Source organism: Scyliorhinus torazame, chromosome 24, assembly GCF_047496885.1.
Source record: "Scyliorhinus torazame isolate Kashiwa2021f chromosome 24, sScyTor2.1, whole genome shotgun sequence".
Lineage (NCBI taxonomy): Eukaryota > Metazoa > Chordata > Chondrichthyes > Carcharhiniformes > Scyliorhinidae > Scyliorhinus > Scyliorhinus torazame.
The window spans coordinates 7,576,403-7,595,258 of record NC_092730.1 but is presented as its reverse complement, the minus strand read 5'-3'; the positions used below and the strand labels follow the sequence as shown (position 1 = coordinate 7,595,258).

Genomic DNA, 18,856 nt, shown 5'->3' with positions numbered 1-18,856 from the left:
GTCTGGACTGGGCACTCTGGACTCCAACCCAATCAGCAAGTACGACCGTTAATTTATTTTTACCCTGATTATTACTGTGCGGGGTGGGAAAGTGGCTGCCTACCTAACCCCGTGCTGTACCTGTCCTGGGAGTGTTTGATGGGGACAGTGTAGAGGGAGCTTGACTCTGTATCTAACCCCGTGCTGTACCTGTCCTGGAGTGTTTGATGGGGACAGTGTAGAGGGAGCTTTACTCTGTATCTAACCCCGTGCTGTACCTGTCCTGGGAGTGTTTGATGGGGACAGTGTAGAGGGAGCTTTACTCTGTATCTAACCCCGTGCTGTACCTGTCCTGGGAGTGTTTCATGGGGCCAGTGTAGTGGGAGCTTTACTCTGTATCTAACCCCGTGCTGTACCTGTCCTGGGAGTGTTTGATGGGCACAGTGTAGAGGGAGCTTTACTCTGTATCTAACCCCGTGCTGTACCTGTCCTGGGAGTGTTTGATGGGGACAGTGTAGAGGGAGCTTTACTCTGTATCTAACCCCGTGCTGTACCTGTCCTGGGAGTGTTTGATGGGGACAGTGTAGAGGGAGCTTTACTCTGTATCTAACCCCGTGCTGTACCTGTCCTGGAGTGTTTGATGGGGACAGTGTAGAGGGAGCTTTACTCTGTATCTAACCCCGTGCTGTACCTGTCCTGGGAGTGTTTGATGGGGACAGTGTAGAGGGAGCTTTACTCTGTATCGAACCCCGTGCTGTACCTGTCCCGGGAGTGTTTGATGGGGACAGTGTAGAGGGAGCTTTACTCTGTATCTAACCCCGTGCTGTGCCTGTCCTGGGAGTGTTTGACGGGGACAGTGTAGAGGGAGCTTTACTCTGTATCTAACCCCGTGCTGTACCTGTCCTGGGAGTGTTTGATGGGGACAGTGCAGAGGAAGCTTTACTCTGTATCTAACCCCGTGCTGTACCTGTCCTGGGAGTGTTTGATGGGGACAGTGTAGAGGGAGCTTTACTCTGTATCTAACTCCGTGCTGTACCTGTCCTGGGAGTGTTTGTTGGGGACAGTGTAGAGGGAGCTTTACTCTGAATCTAACCCCGTGCTGTACCTGTCCCGGGAGTGTTTGATGGGGACAGTGTAGAGGGAGCTTTACTCTGTATCTAACCCCGTGCTGTACCTGTCCCGGGAGTGTTTGATGGGGACAGTGTAGAGGGAGCTTTACTCTGTATCTAACCCCGTGCTGTACCTGTCCTGGGAGTGTTTGATGGGGACAGTGCAGAGGGAGCTTTACTCTGTATCTAACCCCGTGCTGTACCTGTCCTGGGAGTGTTTGATGGGGACAGTGCAGAGGGAGCTTTACTCTGTATCTAACCCCGTGCTGTACCTGTCCTGGGAGTGTTTGATGGGGACAGTGTAGAGGGAGCTTTACTCTGTATCTAACCCCATGCTGTACCTGTCCTGGGAGTGTTTGATGGGGGCAGTGTAGACGGAGCTTTACTCTGTATCTAACCCCGTGCTGTACCTGTCCTGGGAGTGTTTGATGGGGACAGTGTAGAGGGAGCTTTACTCTGTATCTAACCCCGTGCTGTGCCTGTCCTGGGAGTGTTTGATGGGGACAGTGTAGAGGGAGCTTTACTCTGTATCTAACCCCGTGCTGTACCTGTCCTGGGAGTGTTTGATGGGGACAGTGTAGAGGGAGCTTTACTCTGTATCTAACCCCGTGCTGTACCTGTCCCGGGAGTGTTTGATGGGGACAGTGTAGAGGGAGCTTTACTCTGTATCTAACCCCGTGCTGTACCTGTCCCGGGAGTGTTTGATGCAGACAGTGTAGAGGGAACTTTACACTGTATCTAACCCCGTGCTGTACCTGTCCTCGGCGTGTTTGATGGGGAAAGTGTAGAGGGAGCTTTACTCTGTATCTAACCCTGTGCTGTACCTGTCCTGGGCGTGTTTGATGGGGACAGTGTAGAGGGAGCTTTACTCTGTATCTAACCCCGTGCTGTGCCTGTCCCGGGAGTGTTTGATGGGGACAGTGTAGAGGGAGCTTTACTCTGTATCTAACCGCGTGCTGTACCTGTCCTGGGAGTGTTTGGTGCAGACAGTGTAGAGGGAATTTTACTCTGTATCTAACCCCGTGCTGTACCTGTCCTGGGCGTGTTTGATGGGGAAAGTGTAGAGGGAGCTTTACTCTGTATCTAACCCTGTGCTGTACCTGTCCTGTGCGTGTTTGATGGGGACAGTGTAGAGGGAGCTTTACTCTGTATTTAACCCCGTGCTGTACCTGTCCTGGGAGTGTTTGACGGAGACAGTGTAAAGGGAGCTTTACTCTGTATCTAACCCCGTGCTGTACCTGTCCTGGGAGTGTTTGATGGGGACAGTGTAGAGGGAGCTTTACTCTGTATCTAACCCCGTGCTGTACCTGTCCTGGGAGTGTTTGATGGGGACAGTGTAGAGGGAGCTTCACTCTGTATCTAACCCCGTGCTGTGTCTGTCCTGGGTGTGTTTAATGGGGACAGTGTAGAGGGAGCTTTACTCTGTATCTAACCCCGTGCTGTACCTGTCCTGGGAGTGTTTGATGGGGACAGTGTAGAGGGAGCTTTACTCTGCATCTAACCCCGTGCTGTACCTGTCCTGGGCGTGTTTGATGGGGAAAGTGTAGAGGGAGCTTTACTCTGTATCTAACCCTGTGTGTACCTGTCCTGGGTGTGTTTGATGGGGACAGTGTAGAGGGAGCTTTACTCTGTATCTAACCCCGTGCTGTGCCTGTCCTGGGAGTGTTTGACCGGGACAGTGTAAAGGGAGCTTTACTCTGTATCTAACCCCGTGCTGTCCCTGTCCTGGGAGTGTTTGATGGGGACAGTGTAGAGGGAGCTTAACTCTGTATCTAACCCCGTGCTGTCCCTGTCCTGGGTGTGTTTGATGGGGACAGTGTAGAGGGAGCTTTACTCTGTATCTAACCCCGTGCTGTACCTGTCCTGGGAGTGTTTGATGGGGACAGTGTAGAGGGAGCTTTACTCTGTATCTAACCCCGTGCTGTACCTGTCCTGGGAGTGTTTGATGGGGACAGTGTAGAGGGAGCTTTACTCTGTATCTAACCCCGTGCTGTGCCTGTCCTGGGAGTGTTTGACGGGGACAGTGTAAAGGGAGCTTTACTCTGTATCTAACCCCGTGCTGTACCTGTCCTGGGAGTGTTTGATGGGGACAGTGTAGAGGGAGCTTTACTCTGTATCTAACACTGTGCTGGACCTGTCCTGGGAGTGTTTGATGGGGACAGTGTAGAGGGAGCTTCACTCTGTATCTAACCCCGTGCTGTACCTGTCCTGGGAGTGTTTGATGGGGACAGTGTAGAGGGAGCTTTACTCTGTATCTAACCCCGTGCTGTACCTGTCCTGCGAGTGTTTGATGGGGACAGTGTAGAGGGAGCTTTACTCTGTATCTAACCCCGTGCTGTACCTGTCCTGGGAGTGTTTGATGGGGACAGTGTAGAGAGAGCTTTACTCTGTATCTAACCCCGTGCTGTACCTGTCCTGGGAGTGTTTGATGGGGACAGTGTAGAGGGAGCTTTACTCTGTATCTAACCCCGTGCTGTACCTGTCCTGGGAGTGTTTGATGGGGACAGTGTAGAGGGAGCTTTACTCTGTATCGAACCCCGTGCTGTACCTGTCCTGGGAGTGTTTGATGGGGACAGTGTAGAGGGAGCTTTACTCTGTATCTAACCCCGTGCTGTACCTGTCCAGGGAGTGTTTGATGGGGACAGTGTAGAGTGAGCTTTACTCTGTATCTAACCCCGTGCTGTACCTGTCCTGGGAGTGTTTGATGGGGACAGTGTAGAGGGAGCTTTACTCTGTATCTAACCCTGTGCTGTACCTGTCCTGGGAGTGTTTGATGGGGACAGTGTAGAGGGAGCTTTACTCTGTATCTAACCCCGTGCTGTACCTGTCCTGGGAGTGTTTGATGGGGACAGTGTAGAGGGAGCTTTACTCTGTATCTAACCCCGTGCTGTACCTGTCCTGGGAGTGTTTGATGGGGACAGTGTAGAGGGAGCTTTACTCTGTATCTAACCCCGTGCTGTACCTGTGCTGGGAGTGTTTGATGTGTGCAGATAGCTGTCCTCTGAATGTTGTGCAGGACAGTCTGTTAACTTAAGTTTTCAGCATGATCAGTGAGGTTAACTTCCCCATTCACACTTTCTCTCTCCCTTTCTTTCTTCGCAGAAACTTCCTCAAACTTGCAGAACTTTTTGAGAAGCTCAGGGTAAGGAGCAATAACTTCCTCTGATTTCAGTTCTGGTGTGCAGTGTCATTACCCAATCCCACATTCCCCTCCGCTATAACTCTCACTGCCTGCAGCAAACCAATGGCTCAATGAGGCTTGAACCATCTCTGTTACTCCCCAGAAACTGGAAGGTCGGGTAGCCTCTGACGAAGACTTGAAACTGTCCGACTTGTTGAGATATTACATGAGAGACTCGCAAGCTGCGAAGGTAAGTATCCACCTTTTGTCACCCACTGTATATTTCCAAACACCCACAGACTCTCTTCATCGAACACTCAAGTGTGGGTCTCCTTCATTCTGAAGGTGCGGACTCTCACTGGGGTAGAGACTGCCCCTCCTCTCCTGAAGGTGCTGACTCTCACTGGGGTACAGACCCCCCCTCCCCTCCTGAAGGTACTGACTCTCACTGGGGTACAGACTCCCCCTCCTCTCCTGAAGGTGCTGACTCTCACTGGGGTACAGACTCCCCCTCCTCTCCTGAAGGTGCTGACTCTCACTGGGGTACAGACTCCCCCTCCTCTCCAGAAGGTGCTGACTCTCACTGGGGTACAGACTCCCCCTCCTCTCCTGAAGGTGCTGACTCTCACTGGGGTACAGACTCCCCCTCCTCTCCTGAAGGTGCTGACTCTCACTGGGGTACAGACTCTCCCTCCTCTCCTGAAGGTGCTGACTCTCACTGGGGTACAGACTCTCCCTCCACTCCTGAAGGTGCTGACTCTCACTGGGATACAGGGTCCCTCCTCTCCTGAAGGTGCTGACTCTCACTGGGGTACAGACTCCCCCTCCTCTCCTGAAGGTGCTGACTCTCACTGGGGTACAGAGTCCGCCTCCTCTCCTGAAGGTGCTGACTCTCACTGGGGTACAGGGTCTCCCTCCTCTCCTGAAGGTGCTGACTCTCACTGGGGTACAGGGTCCCCTCCTGTCCTGAAGGTACAGACTCTCACTGGGGTACAGACTCCCCCTCCTCTCCTGAAGGTGCTGACTCTCACTGGGGTACAGGGTCCCCCTCCTCTCCTGAAGGTGCTGACTCTCACTGGGGTACAGACTCACCCTCCTCTCCTGAAGGTGCTGACTCTCACTGGGGTACAGACTCCCCCTCCTCTCCTGAAGGTGCTGACTCTCACTGGGGTACAGACTCTCCCTCCACTCCTGAAGGTGCTGACTCTCACTGGGGTACAGGGACACCCCTCCTCTCCTGAAGGTGCTGACTCGCACTGGGATACAGGGTCCCTCCTCACCTGAAGGTGCTGACTCTCACTGGGGTACAGACTCTCCCTCCACTCCTGAAGGTGCTGACTCTCACTGGGGTACAGGGTCCCCCTCCTCTCCTGAAGGTGCTGACTCTCACTGGGGTACAGACTCACCCTCCTCTCCTGAAGGTGCTGACTCTCACTGGGGTACAGACTCCCCCTCCTCTCCTGAAGGTGCTGACTCTCACTGGGGTACAGACTCTCCCTCCACTCCTGAAGGTGCTGACTCTCACTGGGGTACAGGGACACCCCTCCTCTCCTGAAGGTGCTGACTCGCACTGGGATACAGGGTCCCTCCTCACCTGAAGGTGCTGACTCTCACTGGGGTAGAGACTCCCCCTCCTCTCCTGAAGGTGCTGACTCGCACTGGGATACAGGGTCCCTCCTCACCTGAAGGTGCTGACTCTCACTGGGGTAGAGACTCCCCCTCCTCTCCTGAAGGTGCTGACTCTCACTGGGATACAGGGTCCCTCCTCTCCTGAAGGTGCTGACTCTCACTGGGGTACAGACTCCCCCTCCTCTCCTGAAGGTTCTGACTCTCACTGGGGTACAGGGTCCCCTCCTCTCCTGAAGGTGCAGACTCTCACTGGGGTACAGGGTCCCCCTCATCTCCTGAATGTGCTGACTCTCAATGGGGTACAGGGTCCCCTTCTCTCCCGAAGGTGCTGACTCTCACTGGGGTACAGGGTCCCCTCCTGTCCTGAAGGTACAGACTCTCACTGGGGTACAGACTCCCCCTCCTCTCCTGAAGGTACAGACTCTCACTGGGGTACAGACTCCCCCTCCTCTCCTGAAGGTGCTGACTCTCACTGGGGTACAGGGTCCCCTCCTCTCCTGAAGGTGCTGACTCTCACTGGGGTACAGACTCCCCCTCCTCTCCTGAAGGTGCTGACTCTCACTGGGGTACAGGGTCCCCCTCCTCTCCTGAAGGTGCTGACTCTCACTGGGGTACAGACTCCCCCTCCTCTCCCGAAGGTGCAGACACTCACTGGGGTACAGGGTCCCCCTCCTCTCCTGAAGGTGCTGACTCTCACTGGGGTACAGACTCCCCCTCCTCTCCTGAAGGTGCTGACTCTCACTGGGGTACAGGGTCCCCCTCCTCTCCTGAAGGTGCTGACTCTCACTGGGGTACAGACTCCCCCTCCTCTCCTCAAGGTGCTGACTCTCACTGGGGTACAGGGTCCCCCTCCTCTCCTCAAGGTGCTGACTCTCACTGGGGTACAGGGTCCCCCTCCTCTCCTGAAGGTGCTGACTCTCACTGGGGTACAGACTCCCCCTCCTCTCCTGAAGGCGCTGACTCTCACTGGGGTACAGACTCCCCCTCCTCTCCTGAAGGTGCAGACTCTCACTGGGGTACAGGGTCCCCCTCATCTCCTGAATGTGCTGACTCTCAATGGGGTACAGGGTCCCCTTCTCTCCCGAAGGTGCTGACTCTCACTGGGGTACAGGGTCCCCCTCCTCTCCTGAAGGTGCTGACTCTCACTGGGGTACAGGGTCCCCCTCCTCTCCTGAAGGTGCTGACTCCCACTGGGGTACAGGGTCTCCCTCCTCTCCTGAAGGTCCTGACTCTCACTGGAGTACAGACTCCCCCTCCTCTCCTGAAGGTGCTGACTCTCACTGGGGTACAGACTCCCCCTCCTCTCCTGAAGGTGCTGACTCTCACTGGAGTACAGGGTCCCTCCTCTCCTGAAGGTGCTGACTCTCACTGGAGTACAGGGTCCCCCTCCTCTCCTGAAGGTGCTGACACTCACTGGGGTACAGACTCCCCCTCCTCTCCTGAAGGTGCTGACACTCACTGGGGTACAGACTCCCCCTCCTCTCCTGAAGGTGCTGACTCTCACTGGGGTACAGACACCCCCTCCTCTCCTGAAGGTGCTGACTCTCACTGGGGTACAGTCCTCCTCCTCTCCTGAAGGTGCTGACTCTCACTGGGGTACAGGGTCCCCTCCTCTCCTGAAGGTGCTGACTCTCACTGGGGTACAGGGTCCCCTCCTCTCCTGAAGGTGCTGACTCTCACTGGGGTACAGGGTCCCCTTCTCTCCCGAAGGTGCTGACTCTCACTGGGGTACAGGGTCCCCCTCCTCTCCTGAAGGTGCTGACTCTCACTGGGGTACAGACTCCCCCTCCTCTCCTGAAGGCGCTGACTCTCACTGGGGTACAGACTCCCCCTCCTCTCCTGAAGGTGCTGACTCTCACTGGGGTACAGGGTCCCCTCCTCTCCTGAAGGTGCAGACTCTCACTGGGGTACAGGGTCCCCCTCATCTCCTGAATGTGCTGACTCTCAATGGGGTACAGGGTCCCCTTCTCTCCCGAAGGTGCTGACTCTCACTGGGGTACAGGGTCCCCTTCTCTCCCGAAGGTGCTGACTCTCAATGGGGTACAGGGTCCCCTTCTCTCCCGAAGGTGCAGACTCTCACTGGGGTACAGACTCCCCCTCCTCTCCTGAAGGTGCTGACTCTCACTGGGGTACAGACTCCCCCTCCTCTCCTGAAGGTGCTGACACTCACTGGGGTACAGACTCCCCCTCCTCTCCTGAAGGTGCTGACTCTCAATGGGGTACAGACACCCCCTCCTCTCCTGAAGGTGCTGACTCTCACTGGGGTACAGGGTTCCCTCCTCTCCTGAAGGTGCTGACTCTCACTGGGGTACAGTCCTCCTCCTCTCCTGAAGGTGCTGACTCTCACTGGAGTACAGGGTCCCCCTCCTCTCCTGAAGGTGCTGACACTCACTGGGGTACAGACTCCCCCTCCTCTCCTGAAGGTGCTGACTCTCACTGGGGTACAGGGTCCCCTCCTCTCCTGAAGGTGCTGACACTCACTGGGGTACAGACTCCCCCTCCTCTCCTGAAGGTGCTGACTCTCACTGGGGTACAGACTCCCCCTCCTCTCCTGAAGGTGCTGACACTCACTGGGGGTACAGACACCCCCTCCTCTCCTGAAGGTGCTGACTCTCACTGGGGTACAGGGTCCCCCTCCTCTCCTGAAGGTGCTGACACTCACTGGGGGTACAGACTCCCCCTCCTCTCCTGAAGGTGCTGCCTCTCACTGGGGTACAGGGTCCCCCTCCTCTCCTGAAGCTGCTGACTCTCACTGGGGTACAGACTCTCCCTCCCCTCCTGAAGGTGCTGACTCTCACCGGGGTACAGGGTCCCCCTCCTCTCCTGAAGGTGCTGACTCTCACTGGGGTACAGACTCCCCCTCCTCTCCTGAAGGTGCTGACACTCACTGGGGTACAGACCCCCTCCTCTCCTGAAGGTGCTGACTCTCACTGGGGTACAGGGTCCCCTCCTCTCCTGAAGGTGCTGACTCTCACTGGGGTACAGACTCTCACTGGGGTACAGACTCCCCCCTCCACTCCTGAAGGTGCTGACTCTCACTGGGGTACAGACTCCCCCTCCTCTCCTGAAGGTGCTGACTCTCACCGGGGTACAGACTCCCCCTCCTCTCCTGAAGGTGCTGACTCTCACTGGGGTACAGACTCTCCCTCCCCTCCTGAAGTTGCTGACTCTCACTGGGGTACAGGGTCCCCCTCCTCTCCTGAAGGTGCTGACTCTCACTGGGGTACAGGGGCCCCCTCCTCTCCTCAAGGTGCTGACTCTCACTGGGCTACACACTCCCCCTCCTCTCCTGAAGGTGCTGACTCTCACTGGGGTACAGACTCCCCCTCCTCTCCTGAAGGTGCTGACTCTCACTGGTCTACAGACTCTCCCTCCCCTCCTGAAGGTGCTGACTCTCACTGGGGTACAGGGTCCTCCTCCTCTCCTGAAGGTGCTGACTCTCACTGGGGTACAGGGTCCCCCTCCTCTCCTGAAGGTGCTGACTCTCACTGGGGTACAGACTCCCCCTCCTCTCCTGAAGGTGCTGACTCTCACTGGGGTACAGACTCTCCCTCCTCTCCTGAAGGTGCTGACTCTCACTGGGGTACAGACTCCCCCTCCTCTCCTGAAGGTGCTGACTCTCACTGGGGTACAGGGTCCCCCTCCTCTCCTGAAGGTGCTGACACTCACTGGGGTACAGACTCCCCCTCCTCTCCTGAAGGTGCTGACTCTCACTGGGGTACAGACACCCCCTCCTCTCCTGAAGGTGCTGACTCTCACTGGGGTACAGGGTTCCCTCCTCTCCTGAAGGTGCTGACTCTCACTGGGGTACAGTCCTCCTCCTCTCCTGAATGTGCTGACTCTCAATGGGGTACAGGGTCCCCTCCTCTCCTGAAGGTGCTGACTCTCACTGGGGTACAGACTCCCCCTCCTCTCCTGAAGGTGCTGACTCTCACTGGGGTTCAGGGTCCCCCTCCTCTCCTGAAGGTGCTGACACTCACTGGGGTACAGACTCCCCCTCCTCTCCTGAAGGTGCTGACACTCACTGGGGTACAGACTCCCCCTCCTCTCCTGAAGGTGCTGACTCTCACTGGGGTACAGACACCCCCTCCTCTCCTGAAGGTGCTGACTCTCACTGGGGTACAGGGTTCCCTCCTCTCCTGAAGGTGCTGACTCTCACTGGGGTACAGTCCTCCTCCTCTCCTGAAGGTGCTGACTCTCACTGGGGTACAGGGTCCCCTCCTCTCCTGAAGGTGCTGACTCTCACTGGGGTACAGGGTCCCCCTCCTCTCCTGAATGTGCTGACTCTCACTGGGGTACAGGGTCCCCTTCTCTCCCGAAGGTGCTGACTCTCACTGGGGTACAGGGTCCCCCTCCTCTCCTCAAGGTGCTGACTCTCACTGGGGTATAGACTCCCCCTCCTCTCCTGAAGGTGCTGACTCTCACTGGGCTACACACTCCCCCTCCTCTCCTGAAGGTGCTGACTCTCACTGGGGTACAGGGTCCCCCTCCCCTCCTGAAGGTGCTGACTCTCACTGGGGTACAGGGTCCCCCTCCTCTCCTCAAGGTGCTGACTCTCACTGGGGTACAGGGTCCCCCTCCTCTCCTGAAGGTGCTGACTCTCACTGGGGTACAGACTCCCCCTCCTCTCCTGAAGGCGCTGACTCTCACTGGGGTACAGACTCCCCCTCCTCTCCTGAAGGTGCAGACTCTCACTGGGGTACAGGGTCCCCTCCTCTCCTGAAGGTGCAGACTCTCACTGGGGTACAGGGTCCCCCTCATCTCCTGAATGTGCTGATTCTCACTGGGGTACAGGGTCCCCCTCCTCTCCCGAAGGTGCTGACTCTCACTGGGGTACAGGGTCCCCCTCCTCTCCTGAAGGTGCTGACTCTCACTGGGGTACAGACTCCCCCTCCCCTCCTGAAGGTGCTGACTCTCACTGGGGTACAGACTCCGCCTCCTCTCCTGAAGGTGCTGACTCTCACTGGGGTACAGGGTCCCCCTCCTCTCCTGAAGGTGCTGACTCTCACTGGGGTACAGACTCCCCCTCCTCTCCTGATGGCGCTGACTCTCTCTGGGGTACAGACTCCCCCTCCTCTCCTGAAGGTGCAGACTCTCACTGGGGTACAGGGTCCCCTCCTCTCCTGAAGGTGCAGACTCTCACTGGGGTACAGGGTCCCCCTCATCTCCTGAATGTGCTGACTCTCAATGGGGTACAGGGTCCCCTTCTCTCCCGAAGGTGCTGACTCTCACTGGGGTACAGGGTCCCCTTCTCTCCCGAAGGTGCTGACTCTCAATGGGGTACAGGGTCCCCTTCTCTCCCGAAGGTGCAGACTCTCACTGGGGTACAGACTCCCCCTCCTCTCCTGAAGGTGCTGACTCTCACTGGGGTACAGACTCCCCCTCCTCTCCTGAAGGTGCTGACTCTCACTGGAGTACAGGGTCCCCCTCCTCTCCTGAAGGTGCTGACACTCACTGGGGTACAGACTCCCCCTCCTCTCCTGAAGGTGCTGACACTCACTGGGGTACAGACTCCCCCTCCTCTCCTGAAGGTGCTGACTCTCACTGGGGTACAGACACCCCCTCCTCTCCTGAAGGTGCTGACTCTCACTGGGGTACAGGGTTCCCTCCTCTCCTGAAGGTGCTGACTCTCACTGGGGTACAGGGTCCCCCTCCTCTCCTGAAGCTGCTGACTCTCACTGGGGTACAGACTCTCCCTCCCCTCCTGAAGGTGCTGACTCTCACCGGGGTACAGGGTCCCCCTCCTCTCCTGAAGGTGCTGACTCTCACTGGGGTACAGACTCCCCCTCCTCTCCTGAAGGTGCTGACACTCACTGGGGTACAGACCCCCTCCTCTCCTGAAGGTGCTGACTCTCACTGGGGTACAGGGTCCCCTCCTCTCCTGAAGGTGCTGACTCTCACTGGGGTACAGACTCTCACTGGGGTACAGACTCCCCCCTCCACTCCTGATGGTGCTGACTCTCACTGGGGGACAGGGTCCCTCCTCTGCTGAAGGTACAGACTCTCACTGGGGTACAGACTGCCCCTCCTCTCCTGAAGGTGCTGACTCTCACCGGGGTACAGACTCCCCCTCCTCTCCTGAAGGTGCTGACTCTCACCGGGGTACAGACTCCCCCTCCTCTCCTGAAGGTGCTGACTCTCACTGGGGTACAGACTCTCCCTCCCCTCCTGAAGGTGCTGACTCTCACTGGGGTACAGACTCCCCCTCCTCTCCTGAAGGTGCTGACTCTCACCGGGGTACAGACTCCCCCTCCTCTCCTGAAGGTGCTGACTCTCACTGGGGTACAGACTCTCCCTCCCCTCCTGAAGGTGCTGACTCTCACTGGGGTACAGGGTCCCCCTCCTCTCCTGAAGGTGCTGACTCTCACTGGGGTACAGGGGCCCCCTCCTCTCCTCAAGGTGCTGACTCTCACTGGGCTACACACTCCCCCTCCTCTCCTGAAGGTGCTGACTCTCACTGGGGTACAGACTCCCCCTCCTCTCCTGAAGGTGCTGACTCTCACTGGTCTACAGACTCTCCCTCCCCTCCTGAAGGTGCTGACTCTCACTGGGGTACAGACTCTCCCTCCCCTCCTGAAGGTGCTGACTCTCACTGGGGTACAGACTCTCCCTCCCCTCCTGAAGGTGCTGACTCTCACTGGGGTACAGGGTCCCCCTCCTCTCCTGAAGGTGCTGACTCTCACTGGGGTACAGGGGCCCCCTCCTCTCCTCAAGGTGCTGACTCTCACTGGGCTACACACTCCCCCTCCTCTCCTGAAGGTGCTGACTCTCACTGGGGTACAGACTCCCCCTCCTCTCCTGAAGGTGCTGACTCTCACTGGTCTACAGACTCTCCCTCCCCTCCTGAAGGTGCTGACTCTCACTGGGGTACAGGGTCCCCCTCCTCTCCTGAAGGTGCTGACTCTCACTGGGGTACAGACTCTCCCTCCTCTCCTGAAGGTGCTGACTCTCACTGGGGTACAGACTCCCCCTCCTCTCCTGAAGGTGCTGACTCTCACTGGGGTACAGACTCTCCCTCCTCTCCTGAAGGTGCTGACTCTCACTGGGGTACAGGGTCCCCCTCCTCTCCTGAAGGTGCTGACACTCACTGGGGTACAGACTCCCCCTCCTCTCCTGAAGGTGCTGACTCTCACTGGGGTACAGACACCCCCTCCTCTCCTGAAGGTGCTGACTCTCACTGGGGTACAGGGTTCCCTCCTCTCCTGAAGGTGCTGACTCTCACTGGGGTACAGACTCCCCCTCCTCTCCTGAAGGTGCTGACTCTCACTGGGGTACAGGGTCCCCCTCCTCTCCTGAAGGTGCTGACACTCACTGGGGTACAGACTCCCCCTCCTCTCCTGAAGGTGCTGACTCTCACTGGGGTACAGACACCCCCTCCTCTCCTGAAGGTGCTGACTCTCACTGGGTACAGACTCCCCCTCCTCTCCTGAAGGTGCTGACTCTCACTGGGGTACAGACTCTCACTGGGGTACAGACTCCCCCCTCCATTCCTGATGGTGCTGACTCTCACTGGGGGACAGGGTCCCTCCTCTGCTGAAGGTACAGACTCTCACTGGGGTACAGACTGCCCCTCCTCTCCTGAAGGTGCTGACTCTCACTGGGGTACAGACTCCCCCTCCTCTCCTGAAGGTGCTGACTCTCACCGGGGTACAGACTCCCCCTCCTCTCCTGAAGGTGCTGACTCTCACTGGGGTACAGACTCTCCCTCCCCTCCTGAAGGTGCTGACTCTCACTGGGGTACAGGGTCCCCCTCCTCTCCTGAAGGTGCTGACTCTCACTGGGGTACAGGGGCCCCCTCCTCTCCTCAAGGTGCTGACTCTCACTGGGCTACACACTCCCCCTCCTCTCCTGAAGGTGCTGACTCTCACTGGGGTACAGACCCCCTCCTCTCCTGAAGGTGCTGACTCTCACTGGGGTACAGGGTCTCCCTCCTCTCCTGAAGGTGCAGACTCTCACTGGGATACAGGGTACCCTCCTCTCCTGAAGGTGCTGACTCTCACTGGGGTCCAGACTCCCCCTCCTCTCCTGAAGGTGCTGACTCTCACTGGGGTACAGACTGCCCCTCCTCTCCTGAAGGTGCTGCCTCTCACTGGGGTACAGACTCTCCCTCCTCTCCTGAAGGTGCTGACTCTCACTGGGGTACAGACTCCCCCTCCTCTCCTGAAGGTGCTGACCCTCACTGGGGTACAGACTCCCCCTCCTCTCCTGAAGGTGCTGACCCTCACTGGGGTACAGGGTCTCCCTCCTCTCCTGAAGGTGCTGACCCTCACTGGGGTACAGACTGCCCCTCCTCTCCTGAAGGTGCTGACCCTCACTGGGGTACAGACTCCCCCTCCTCTCCTGAAGGTGCTGACCCTCACTGGGGTACAGGGTCTCCCTCCTCTCCTGAAGGTGCTGACTCTCACTGGGGTACAGACTCCCCCTCCTCTCCTGAAGGTGCTGACTCTCACTAGGGTACAGGGTTCCCTCCTCTCCTGATTGTGCTGACTCTCACTGGGGTACAGACTCCCCCTCCTCTCCTGAAGGTGCTGACTCTCACTGGGGTACAGACTCCCCCTCCTCTCCTGAAGGTGCTGACTCTCACTAGGGTACAGACTCCCCCCTCCTCTCCTGAAGGTGCTGACTCTCACTGGGATACAGACTCCCCCTCCTCTCCTCAAGGTGCTGACCCTCACTGGGGTACAGACTCCCCCTCCTCTCCTGAAGGTGCTGACTCACACTGGGGTAGACTGCCCCTCCTCTCCTGAAAGTCCTGACTCTCACTGGGGTACAGACTCCCCCTCCTCTCCTGAAGGTGCTGACTCTCACTGGGGTACAGACTCCCCCTCCTCTCCTGAAGGTGCTGACTCTCACTAGGGTACAGGGTTCCCTCCTCTCCTGATTGTGCTGACTCTCACTGGGGTACAGACTCCCCCTCCTCTCCTGAAGGTGCTGACTCTCACTGGGGTACAGACTCCCCCTCCTCTCCTGAAGGTGCTGACTCTCACGAGGGTACGGACTCCCCCTCCCCTCTCTTGAAGGTGCTGACTCTCACTGGGGTACAGACTGCCCCTCCTCTCCTGAAGGTGCTGACCCTCACTGGGGTACAGGGTCCCTCTCCTCTCGTCAAGGTGCTGACTCTCACTGGGGTACAGACTCCCCCTCCTCTCCTGAAGGTGCTGACTCTCACTGGGATACAGGGTCTCCCTCCTCTCCTGAAGGTGCTGACTCTCACTGGGATACAGGGTCCCCCTCCTCTCCTGAAGGTGCTGACTCTCACTAGGGTACAGACTCCCCCTCCCCTCTCTTGAAGGTGCTGACTCTCACTGGGGTGCAGACTCCCCCTCCTCTCCTGAAGGTGCTGACTCTCACTAGGGTACAGACTCCCCCCTCCTCTCCTGAAGGTGCTGACTCTCACTGGGGTACAGACTGCCCCTCCTCTCCTGAAGGTGCTGACTCTCACTGGGGTACAGACTCTCCCTCCCCTCCTGAAGGTGCTGACTCTCACTGGGGTACAGGGTCCCCCTCCCCTCCTGAAGGTGCTGACTCTCACTGGGGTACAGGGTCCCTCCCCTCCTGAAGGTGCTGACTCACTGGGGTCCGGTGTGGGTGGGGGTAGTTTTCTCCTGCTCCCCGTGTAAAGATCTTTCTCCTGAATTGCAACCAATTTATTTGGAATGTGACCTGAAATGGAGATAAATGAGAGGTTTCGGAGCAGTTCGAATAATTTTGGCGACATTAGGAGCAGTTTGTGTGTACACCTTGCTGGCCACGGTTGACCTGTGATTTGGTGATCAAATCATACCATTGGCAACACACCCTGGGCTACCAGACTGTCTGCTGTGGTATTAGTTTGAAACCCGCGCCTGTCCCAAATTCACAACCCTCGTAGCAAAGAAATTCCTCCCCCCCTCCTCACAGTCCCAAATGATCGCTATCCTTACACTGTGCAGGGCAGCACGGTGCCACAGTGGGTTAGCACTGCAGCCTTACGGTGCCGAGGTCCCGCGTTTTGAATCCGGCTCCGGGTCACTGTCCGTGTGGAGTTTGCACATTCTCCCCGTGTCTGCGTGGGTTTCGCCCCCACAACCCAAAGATGTGCAGGTTAGGTGGAATGGCCACGCTAAATTGCACTTGGTGTCCAAAATTGCCCTTAGTGTTAGGTGGGGTTACTGGGTTATGGGGATAGGGTGGAGGTGTGGGCTTGGGTCGGGTGCTCTTTCCAAGAGCCCGTGCTGACTCGATGGGCCGAATGGCCTCCTTCTGCACTGTAAATTCTTGAAAGCAGCCCTGCTTGATTGCTCCCCCTTCCACATTCACTCCCTCCACCACCGACACACCGTAACAGCCGTGTGTACCGTCTACAAGATGCTCTGCAGCAAAACAGCGACGCCCCCATCCCGTAAAAGATTTTAAATAAACACGTTATTCATTTGTGTGATGGTGAGAAAGTATTCTAGCTTGGGAGGGCAGCAACTGTTGGCGGAGAATACCACTGCGGCCAACTTTCACCCTATGCTCCCTTCCCCCCCCCCTCCCAACCCTTAAAAAGGTCGTTCCTGATGAGTGTGGGCCGAAAAACTTTGTGCGCCCTTTTTTTTTTTATTTGCGGCGACGCTCGAGATGCCACGCCAGTGTGATTTTTTTTTTCTCCGAATTTTTGCTCAGGACCTGCTGTATCGGAGAGCTCGATCTCTGTCTGATTACGAAAACGCCAACAAGGCTCTGGATCGAGCCCGCATGAAGAACAAGGACGTGAAGCACGCGGAGGCCAATCAGCTGCTGTCCTGTCAGAAATTCGAGAAGCTTTCTGAATCCGCCAAGCAAGGTAATCGGGAAGGGCCCCGACCTACCAGAGCCTGAAGTTCAGAATCCGTACGGTTTCATTCTACCGTTTTTAAAATAAAAAGTCAGTGTGTCTCGTATTTGACTTCACCGTCACTCGGGAGCGGGTCGAGAATACGGGTGCAGTTTTTTCCGATGGGTTTACTCGGGGTGCTGGCAAACATTTACCCCGGGCAACTCTTGCTATTTTTTTTTCTCCTCTCTCCTTTCTGTCACGTAGAGCTGACGGACTTTAAAATTCGGAGAGTCTCGGCCTTTCGCAAGAACATGGTCGAGATGACGGAGCTGGAGTTGAAACATGCCAAGGTAGGTGCACCCTGGATGTTGGGGAAGACTGAACGGGGCCCCTCTTGGCTGCGTCAGTATCTGATTTAAGAGTTGCAGGGAGTAAATGTCACCTTTGCACAGGGTGATGGTTGGAACATGTTGCTGGGTGGGGGGTGGAGTTGAATTCTGAAGCTGCTTTCCAAGACCATAAACACGTTTCTACTTGAGAAAAATGTGCAGGATTCGGTTTGTGGCAGGGCAGAAATCTAGGGAAGTAAATTACTCTTCTTTCCGAGGGCCAGCACCATCGGGCTGAATGGCCTCCGTGTGTGTTTTTGAGATTCTAATACGTGTGTTTTGGGTGCTGTATTCTGTTTTGCCTGTTCCTCCCCAATCTGTGGGAAGCTAATCACTGCCCCCTAACCCCCGTCCCAATTTCCATCGCTCCACCATAGGCATAATAATAATTGCTTATCGTCACAAGTAGGCTTCAGTGACGTTACTGTGAAAAGACCCTAGTCGGCACATTCCGGCACCTGTTCAGGGAGGCCGGTACGGGAATTGAACCCGCACTGCTGGCATTGTTCTGCATTACAGGCTATCTGTTTAGCCCGCTGTGCTAAACCAGCCATGGTGTCGGCTGCCTGGAGAGGGAAGTACCCTGAAATTCCCTTCCCAAATCTAGTTCTTGTCCCCGGGTCTCAGTATCTCCTGTGACTCGGAGGGGTGGGGTCCCGTTCTGACTGATTTGCGATTGGGGGACGTTTGAATCTACTGAAACTATTTTTGAGATAATTGTGTCTCTGCGTTTCCAGGCTAACCTGTTGCTACTGAGGAACTGCTTGAGCTCATTACGAGAGGAATAGTAGCCGCACCACGCACCCAGCCAGAGAGAGAAGCAGCTACCGCTGGTCCTGCACCTACCTCCCGGAAAACATTTTATCATGTTCAAATTACGTTGTGGCCGGGGATTGCAATGCGGTGTGCAGTCATTGGGACTGACCTCTTTCTCTCTTTCCCCGCCCCCCCCCCCCCCCCCCCAGGTTGGGGGTGGGGATGTTTCATCATTTAGGGGGTATTGAATAGCAGTTTGTGGAGGTACCCCCATACCCCAGTTGCAGACTACAGCACTGCTCATCGATCTTGGATTATTCTTTCCACGCTGGACCCGATCACAGGGTAGGTAACCTCGATATACATGATGCCCCAGTTTCATTTATTTGTTTGACCCACACGGGGAAACGATGGCTGATGTGCCAGTGACAATCCCCAGCATGTCTGCCACACCCATTGATGGGCATGTAGTGCAAGGTGACGAGGTTTATTTCTTCAAACCACTGGAAGGTGTGCTTTTTAGGTCAGGACAGTGTAGAGAAAGCTTTACTCTGTATCTAACCCCATGCTGTACCTGTCCTGGGAGTTTTTGATGGGGACAGTGTAGAGGAAGCTTTACTCTGTATCTAACCCCGTGCTGTACCTGTCCTGGGAGCTTTACTCTGTATCTAACCCCGTGCTGTACCTGTCCTGGGAGTGTTTGATGGCGAGTGTAGAGGGAGCTTTACTCTGTATCTAACCCCGTGCTGTACCTGTCCTGGGAGTGTTTGATGGGGACAGTGTAGAGGGAGCTTTACTCTGTATCTAACCCCATGCTGTACCTGTCCTGGGAGTGTTTGAGGGGGAGTGTAGAGGGAGCTTTACTCTGCATCTACCGCTGCTTTCACACACTTCCATTTTGGAGCTAGTCATTCCCTCCTTAATGAAACACGGGACGAGACTTGCATCTGTCAGCCGTGCTGCTTCTGTTGAAGGTTCGTGTGCCAATGACTATGTTTTTCCCCAGTCCTTCGGCGTTGTGAACAGGCAGGCTGGGGCATGTTCAATAAAATGATTGAATTCCTTCAGCCGAAAATTAAATGCACTGATGTGT

At 56.5% G+C, this 18,856-nt stretch overlaps 1 protein-coding gene across 1 annotated transcript; it reads left to right on the top strand.

Moving 5' to 3' along the window:
• The first annotated feature begins 6 nt into the window (after positions 1-6).
• Positions 7-18,843, top strand: LOC140399859 (sorting nexin-6-like). The gene is made up of 6 exons (XM_072489320.1): positions 7-39; positions 4,191-4,230; positions 4,373-4,459; positions 16,486-16,645; positions 16,883-16,968; positions 17,745-18,843. The coding sequence occupies exons 3-6, from the start codon at positions 4,436-4,438 to the stop codon at positions 17,793-17,795; spliced, it is 321 nt and encodes a 106-aa protein (XP_072345421.1). The 5' UTR covers positions 7-39; positions 4,191-4,230; positions 4,373-4,435; the 3' UTR covers positions 17,796-18,843.
• Positions 18,844-18,856: the final 13 nt, after the last annotated feature.